The sequence below is a fragment of the Orycteropus afer genome, unplaced genomic scaffold (genome assembly GCF_000298275.1).
Source record: "Orycteropus afer afer isolate SDZICR_OR568_19922 unplaced genomic scaffold, OryAfe1.0 scaffold00124, whole genome shotgun sequence".
Classification (NCBI taxonomy): domain Eukaryota; kingdom Metazoa; phylum Chordata; class Mammalia; order Tubulidentata; family Orycteropodidae; genus Orycteropus; species Orycteropus afer.
The window spans coordinates 2,465,262-2,474,247 of record NW_006921711.1 but is presented as its reverse complement, the minus strand read 5'-3'; the positions used below and the strand labels follow the sequence as shown (position 1 = coordinate 2,474,247).

Here is an 8,986-nt window from a genome sequence, read left to right as displayed (position 1 = left end):
ACATTCCTATAGCTTTGATAATTCCACTATAGTAAGTACCCTAACCATATGACACAATAAAATGAAACAGAAAAAATGAAAATTTGGACTGTATTTCCTAAGAGATTTAAGTGTTACCTTAGGTATTCCAAATACAGGTAGAAAGTGAAAATATTTTTTATTTTAATAAGAATCTTTCCTTAAGTAATATTTGATTACTAGTCTGAAAGAAATTACCTTTAGATACTTCACAAAAAAGGTCTACTAACAGACCACTGGGATGAATCCAAAAGCAGAAGACTGTGGTTGTGTGCATTAAACATCCAGGTCAGCTGGAGGCATTAATGGAAAAAATGTCACTATGCCAGGACAAGCAGAGGGTCTACAAGTCTCTCCAGGAGACCATGAGACACCAGATACCACAAGGTCCTATCATACAGCCCAACAAGGAGAAAAAAAAAAAAAATTCAAATAGCAGAAGAGTTGTTACCAATACACTTTCTTAATTTAAACTGCAACATCAGCCAGAATCCTGATTCACACTAAGTTATTACAATGATATATAATAACTACTGACTTCCTATTCTTAAAAGTCATATGCACATTATACTGCATATATTGTATGGGAAGCATTAATTCATCTGTTCAAGCTACCAAACAAAGCATGCTGCACTGGAACAATCTAAATAAAGCTATTATACCCCCAGGCACTGACAAAATTTTATGAATACCAAATAATTATAACATAGACTGTGACACCCAACTTTGGATATATTAAGCCTTGAGGAGAATCCTATTTTGAAAAATCAATTTGGGTAGAGGAAAAAGACAATTTTGGAAAAAGAAAAAATGACATTCCAACAGACATGTAGTCGTAAGCTTTCTCTGGGAACTGACTGGAAAGGAGGATCCTTGTCCCCCCAGAAAAGGCAGAAGCAGGAGAAAATCTGCTACAGTACTCACAGAGCAGTCCTCGAGTACCCAAGGTATAAGAATTATCCCTATATTATTATTTATAATAATAAAATATATATTATAATGTTTCTATTTCATATATCAATGAATATAGAAATAAATAAATTTATACATAATAATACAGAACAATATTTTATAACCTTATCAAATAAAAGTATTTAATTTTAGGTAACTGGTTAATTATGAATAATTATATACTTGGATAATGTAATGGAGTAACATGTTACATGAAACACAGAAACAGCCAGCACCTCACTTGCATGAAGGATGTCATCCTATACCCTTCCCTGGGCAGCCCAATGGCACCTCTTTCCAAGCATGATGAATCACCAGCAGGCACAACCTTACCATAGAACAACTTGGATATCTTTGAAGGAAATAGATTCTCAAGTACTAGTAACAAAGAGTGTAAAGCTCATACCCATTCCTAGTTAAAGGCAAGCAGAAAGGGAGGTAGGCTTTTAGAATAATTTGTTTTCCAAAATAACAAATATAAATATATAAGAAGGTGTGATCATATATGGTACAGCAATGACTCATTATGCAGAAATGATTAATTCCATTTGAGATTCATTTTAATTTCTTCCTACATGCTGAAAGGAATTAAGGCAGTGAAATAATTGTATCTCAACAGAATAAAACACTTCACAGGGCAAACATTCAAAAACACACAACACTTCTAAACAATAAAAGTAAATATAAAGAATGCTTTCTTTCTATTATATCAGGAATTAAACTATCTAAAGGTTTCATTTATTTTCCAAAATTAAAGAGATTTGTCCATATCTTTTTGGTTTGAACATGAAGAAATTCAGGAAGACTGAATCTCTCATCTTTGAAAATTTATAATGAATACAATTATTACCTGATTTTTAAAATTGAAATTAATGGTTCCACTAAACTATGCCTATATTGTGTTACTATACATACATCAGGGTTTTGTAACTATAAAATATTTTTATTAATTTTTTTCTATTATCATAAAATAGTATTGCTCTGGAAACTAATACCTGAGAAAAGGAGTAATTCTATCCACTGATTCTCTCAATAGATGAAAGAAACTTTTTTTCCTCATTGTTAATATTTTCCAGTATACTACCAAGGTGGCCATTTAAGTACTGATACTCATGTATACAACTTTCACTTGCCATCAAGGTTAGCAAGAGCAAAAGTATTCCTTTATTTAAAGCTAGAAGTATAAAATTAAACTGGTATTAAAACTAAACTAAACTAATTGGGCTGAAAAACCAGCCAGGAAAATCTATTCTTCATATTAATAAATTGTTGATTACATTAGAAATAAATCAAGTGGAAATGTTTAAACACACATTTTTATACATTTACATGGTGAAAGCTTACAGTTATTTATTACAATTACACTGTACTGTGAGACAGAATAATGATTGTGGTGCCCTCTGCTGGAGTTTCTAGTCACAAACTCAAGCTAATATCACTATTAGCATAAAATAAAAAACTTGGAAGCATCAAGTGAAAAATCACTTTTCAACTCTGGATCACTTTATGCCTTGCCACAGATCAAATAAAAGTTATATTCAATATTTACTTTATTGAAGTATAACTTTATAATTTATCATTAAAAACAAAAAATCAGTAAAGATTTTTCTTTTAAAATAAAATCAGTAAGATACACAAATTGCACAAAATATGTTTTAATAGGTTTTCCTTATTTTTGTCAGCACTACCATAACTTGACAATATATTCAGGTTTTTAAAACCATACTTATGACAAGACATTTTACTAAATTACTATTTTGGCAATTTAACCTGAGTACTTTTCCTACCTTGCTTTAATTAGTTCAATTAAAATAATTTCTTTAAAACATGAGAATAATCTTTAATAAGATTATTTTCTTTCTTAGAAAAAAACTGAAAGAAGTTTTAGAGTTACTCATCACCAGTAATAATAGATGGCTTCCATTTATTGAGTGTCAGGTATGAGGAATGCAGTGCTATACACTCTATATACATTATATACAGTCCTTTAAAAAAAAAAAAGCACTGCCCTTGAGTCACATCTGACTCACAGCAACCCCTCCTTGGGATTCCAAGGCAGTATCACTATGGAAGTAGATTGCCCAGTCTTCCTTCCAAGGAGTGGCTGGTGGGTTTGAACTGCAGGCTTTTGGTTAGCAGTCAGATGCCTTAGGCCCTACACCACCAGAGCTCCTATATCCAGTCCTTTGTTGTTGTTGTTGTTGCTATATCTAGTCCTAGGAGATGAAAAAAATTGAAGCTCAAGGAGAAGATGTAAGTTGTGTAAGATGCATCTTAGAGAGAGATTCAAATGTAGGTGGGTCTCATTCCAAAGTCTTAATTCTATCAAATAATAGAAAGCTGTGAAAAAAATACTCTTAAAAAGTCATCTCTTCATCTGTTAATATAACAACAACTTGCGGGTATGGGACAAGTTGATGGGTAAAAGGTGTTAGAAAAGGTTATGATAATATAGATATTCATGTGTAAAATAATAATTTAGACCTATAGGAATTTTTTTTTTTTTTTTTTTTTAACATAATGCTGCCAGCTAGTGGCCCTATTCCATACTTTAGCCACTGGGAGCAATACTTGATTTTTATATCACGGAATCAAAAAATCTACATTTTACATTTTAGGATATTTTTCCTGAACTATGCATGAATAGGCTTGACTTAATGATATTCAACAATTACTCCACCACTAACAGATAATGTCTCTTCAACCACCATTGGCATCCCTTGTCCAATCCTTGCCCTGATTCCCAATAAAGATATAAAATATGTCTTAGTGAGAAAGAATTCAAATTGCCAACTTGTAAAAATTACAAAGTGTACCTCCCTCTAGTCATGTAAAAGAAATCTATGTTATTTTAAGCACTTTAGAATAATTTTAGGATATTTATAGATTCTTCAGTGGCAAAAACACCTGTTTTTCTATACAATCAAAAGTTTGTCATAATGTGGGCATGAGGACAAAATTATTGCCTGACTATTACTGAACACTGTTCTATGCAGATCTAAAATTAGAGGCCATTTGATAAAGCAGCATTAGTAGTTTATGTTAAGGCAATAAGCAGTTACAGTTCTGAATTTTCCTTTGAGAAAAAGTATTTAAGTACTATTTTCACATTTAAAATTGTCATTTTTCACTGACAATTAACTATCTTAGAAATAGTCTATGCAACCAAACATGAAGATACACCCGGCTCCTATTATGGTATATTGTTCAACTCAGTTGAACATAACACTATTCTTAGCTGATTTCTTCACCATATGACATTATTTACAATTAACTGATTTATCTCAAATTGATTATAGAACATGAATCTCTATATCTAGCACAGCATTCAGAAAACATTAGTTGAACTGAACTAAGAATTAAACCGGCATTAAATAATAAATACATCAATAGGTCAAAACACATTAACATCTGCAGCAATGTATCACAACTTAATCAGAAGCTTAGATAAAAAGTCAGTCAATTTTATAATATTATAATATTATATAAAACAAAAACACTCTAGCATTAAAGTATATTAGCACAAAAGAAACATTTTAAGGGATTATTCTGTAGTGAAAGAGGGAAGAAGCAGGGATTAGAAAAGTAAACACCCAAAATATAGCACAGAAGAAGACACAGACCCTCTGTTGCATTAACTAAGGACAAAATGGAAACAAAAGGGATGTATCCAAGAATCTAGTGTTCCTTCTGACCAACGTTCTGTCACATTCACTACCCTCCAAACTACAAAGTGTAAAAACAGCCTGATCTCATTTAGAAGTGGCATCTTATTTTGCAACTAAAGACATAAGTTTCTAAGATAAGTTAAATATATTGGTATTTAATATATATACACATTTAAATATAATAAACATAAACCAAAAATCAAACCAAACTCACTGCCATCAAGTCAGATCCAACTCACAGCGACCCCCCCTTGGGTTTCCGAGGCAGTATCACTGCGGAAGTAGATTGCCCAACCTTCCTTCTGAGGAGTGGCTGGTGGGTTAGCAGTCAAATGCCTTAGGCACTACACACCAGAGCGCCTTATAATAAACATAAGCGAGTAAAAAATACAAATTCACTTTTTAAAATACTAAATATGTTTCTGTAACTTACAAACATTTCCTGTATTGTCAAAGCTGGTAAGAACATCTTCAACATTCAAGGATCCATTATTACGCCTGGAAAGGAATAAAACGTTTCTTTAATGATTGTGAAATACTAACATCTCTTAAATTTTAAAAAGATGAGATTGTGTATTATACCCCATGCTACAAAACTCTTCCAATGTTATATTTTTAAAATATTTTCTGCCCACTAGAGGGAAAAGGAAAAGAAATAATAGAATACAGTCCTCTGAATATTTAATGCAGTTAGTTCCTGGTGATTATATTTTTAAGGATTAAAAAATAGTTGATTTTTGGGTTTTTGGTTTTTTTATAAGATTTTCCCCCTTTGTTATTTTAGTTACATAACCAAAAAACCAAACCAAACTCCCTTCTATCAAGTCAACTGTGACTCATAGCAACCCCCATTGGCTTTCCAAGGCTATAAATCTTTAGGAAGCAGACTGTCCCATCTTTCTTCTAAGGAGATTTGATTTCAAACCACCAAATTTTGGTTAGCAGCCAAATACCTTAACCACTACACCACCAGAGCGTCTTTAGTTATATAGCGGGGAGGTAAATTCTTAACGTTTTTGATGGAAAAACAACAACAAAGCAACTTACACTTAAGAGAATTTCAGAGGCAAAACAAGATAAACAATCATCACAAAACCAATTAATTCAAACCTTCAACATGTGGAAAACACTAACCAATCTTGAGCATTCCATCTCCAGGCAATTCTGTTAGTGGGCAGAGTTTTCATAACTTTTCCTACTAATATTAATTATATCATCCTTTAATTCTAGTCCCTCTTAACTTCACAGTTCTCTAAATATTTTATTTCATTCCTGATATTTTACCAATGCTTATGAAAGATACTCTTTTTCATATACAAATGGACCCAAATGTCAACAGGTTATAGGGTTTGAGTCACTTTTCAATGATGATGAAAATTAGTGTAAAGCCTTGTATAATCTTACGTTCTTCCTCATATAACTTATAGTTGTAGTTCTTCCGGATTCTAAAATAGTTTATAATAAAACCAAAAAAAAACCCACTGCTGTCAAGACAACTCCAACTCATAACAACCCTAAAGGACAGACTGAAAATACCCTATGGTGTTTCCAATGCTGTAAATCTTTATGGAAGCAGACAAGCAAAGTGCCGCATTCTTCTCCTTCAGAGTGGCTGGTAGGTTCAAATCTTCTCCAACTTTTTGCTTAGCAGGCAAGTGCTTTAAGCATTGTGCCACCAAGTCATTCATAACTCACAGTAAAATTTACTTACATCGAAACTACTTTAATTTTGTCATCAAGACTTATTATAAAAGATAAATATAATAACAGAATACATGTAAACTGTGTTATCCTTTCTGGAAAGAATAAGCTTGTTATTTTATCCATGATAGAGACTAAGTTCTTCAAGAGAGTGACTGAGATGGAATAAAGTTATTTGTAATCACAAACAGCCAAATAAGCACTAAGCTTAATGGTATCATAACCTAATCAAACAAAGTCACCAACCACAAACCAAACCTTCATCAGTGATTCTTTATCTTCTCTGTATATACAAGATTAAAGGTATGGGGCTATTTACAATGATATTATAGAAAACTACAGTGTACACATGAGACAAGGGAAGAAAAGGAACAAAGTACTTAACATCTAAAATGCAAAATGATGCTATTAAAATGACCAGCATAGAATAAGAAAAAAAAAAAAAAAAACCTAAATATAAAAGCCACATATGGTTCCTTCAAGAAAAATCTAAAAATACATAAAAGCAGACATACACAGACACACAAAAGCTGTTCATAATCCTAACACATAACAGTAACCACAGTTAATATTTTTTGTACATAGTCTTTCAATCTCATTCTATGCTTATATTCCTTTCATCAAATAAGAAAAAGCACATTGTCCAATCTGTTTTGTAATTTCTTCTATTATTTAACATAAAGTTTTCTACATCACTATTATTCTGTAATATAATTTTAACGGTTGTCAAGTATTACTATATAGTTTATTGAACCAACATTTTATGTTAGATTTTTAGATAGTACTCAGTTTTGTACTATTATGCATATAGCTTCAATGAACATTTTTGTAGAAACATCACTGAGCCAATTTCTGATTATTTCCTTAAAATAAATTCCTAAAAATAGAATAGATTTAGGGGCTAAATCATTTAAATAAGAACATTCTCTTTTTTCCTTACCTGCTTGTGCATGCTCACAGCCCCTCCCCACCTTCCCTCCCGCCCTCCCTTTTTCTCTCTTTTTTTTCTCTCTCATGTGTACGTACACACACACAGATCAAGACAAAGTAACTATGTGGATTAAATCTGGGACGAGTAGGGAACAAAAGTGTACTTATTTTACAAAAAGTTAAATATTTCTAAAAATCAGAAACCTAGATAATAGATGTGAAATGTATGTTAAAAAGTTAAAAGTACTGCTCAAAATTACAAGCATGATTTTCAGAGTTACCATTAAAACAGACCTTCTCGTTTTTCAGAAACACTATCATAGTGCCTAAGCCACTTGACTGCTAACCAGAAGACTGGCAGTTCAAACCCACCAGCCACTCCTCTGAAGGAAGGTTGGGCAATCTACTTCCATAGTGATACCATCTCGGAAATCCAAGGAGGGGTCGCTATGAGTCGGGGCTGACACGACAGCACATAACAACAACAACAATTTTTACAGAAGCAGACTGCCACATCTCTCTTTCATGAAGCGGCTGGTAGGTCTGAACCACTAACTTTTAGGTTAGCAGCTGAGCACTTACCCACTTTACCATCTTAAAAACAAGATAGAACTTTGAAATTCAAAGTAAATGTATTTTGGCAATCTTCAGGATCTCCACATGGCATTTATTTTGTTTATGCTCCTCTGTGTCTAATCTGCTCTTTTTATCACTCAGAAGTGATCAGGTTTAGGACATATACTATACGGATATGGCCTCATTAACGTAACAAAGAAAACCCTATTCCTAAATGGGATTACATTCACAGATACAGGGGTTAGTATCCCAACATATCTCAGGGGGATACAATTCAATCCATGTCACCTTCTACAAAATAAGGATAACATTTTACTTCATAAGGTAATTACCTAATAAGGTTGATTAAGTAAGCTAACACATACAAATCTCTCACAACAATGCTTTTCACAGTGGGCTCTTAATTGTCAGCAATTATTAATGTTACTATCATTGTTCTTATTATTTATTTTAAGATCACATTCAACTCTATAATTCTATAAGGTTAAGCTATTGTCATTTTACACTACTAATGTGGAAAGATACACATTGCCTTATGAAAAATGGAAAAAGTCTTTGCAACCATTGAGACCAAAATTTTAGTTCAATTTTAGAACTGTAAGCTAGGATTCAAAGTCATATTTATATACTCTTATTTATATTTATTCTTTCAAACATGAATAGATCACAAAGGAACCTGCTACTGGAGAGGAGTCCAATGTAATACATTGAGCTCCAGATAATATTACACCAAGAGAAACCTCCCCAAAAGCCAGCACCTGGAATTAAGACTTCTAGCCTCCAGAAGATATCTGAGTAGCCCCAAGGACACTCCAGACCTGGAAGACTGAAAATGTGCGACATTCCCCTTGCTACTCTTATATCCCACATCCGTTTGGTGAACAGAGGTTTGGCCATCCCCAACTCCCACCCACCTTCTGGGCCCGCAGGAACTCCATCCCACTCTGTGTACTTGGATGGAGCCTGGGTGCCCTGCCCCTGCCTTCCCCCGATTTTTTTTTTCTTTCTTTTTTCTGGTTTTTAGTTTGCTTGCTATTGTCTGTTTCAAAACTACTACTATTATTAAGGGAGCTCTGGTAGCATAGTGGCTAAGACACTTGCCTGCTAACCAGACGGCTGGTGGTTCAAACCCACCAGCCACT

General features: G+C 33.1%; 1 protein-coding gene across 1 annotated transcript in view; it reads right to left on the bottom strand.

Moving 5' to 3' along the window:
• The window catches only part of CAMKMT (calmodulin-lysine N-methyltransferase), a 720,478-nt gene that overhangs the window by 637,070 nt on the left and 74,422 nt on the right, over positions 1-8,986 (bottom strand). The window contains exon 3 of the mRNA XM_007944389.1: positions 5,071-5,135. Within this exon, the coding sequence (XP_007942580.1) occupies positions 5,071-5,135 (65 nt within the window). The remainder of the gene's footprint in view (positions 1-5,070; positions 5,136-8,986) is intronic.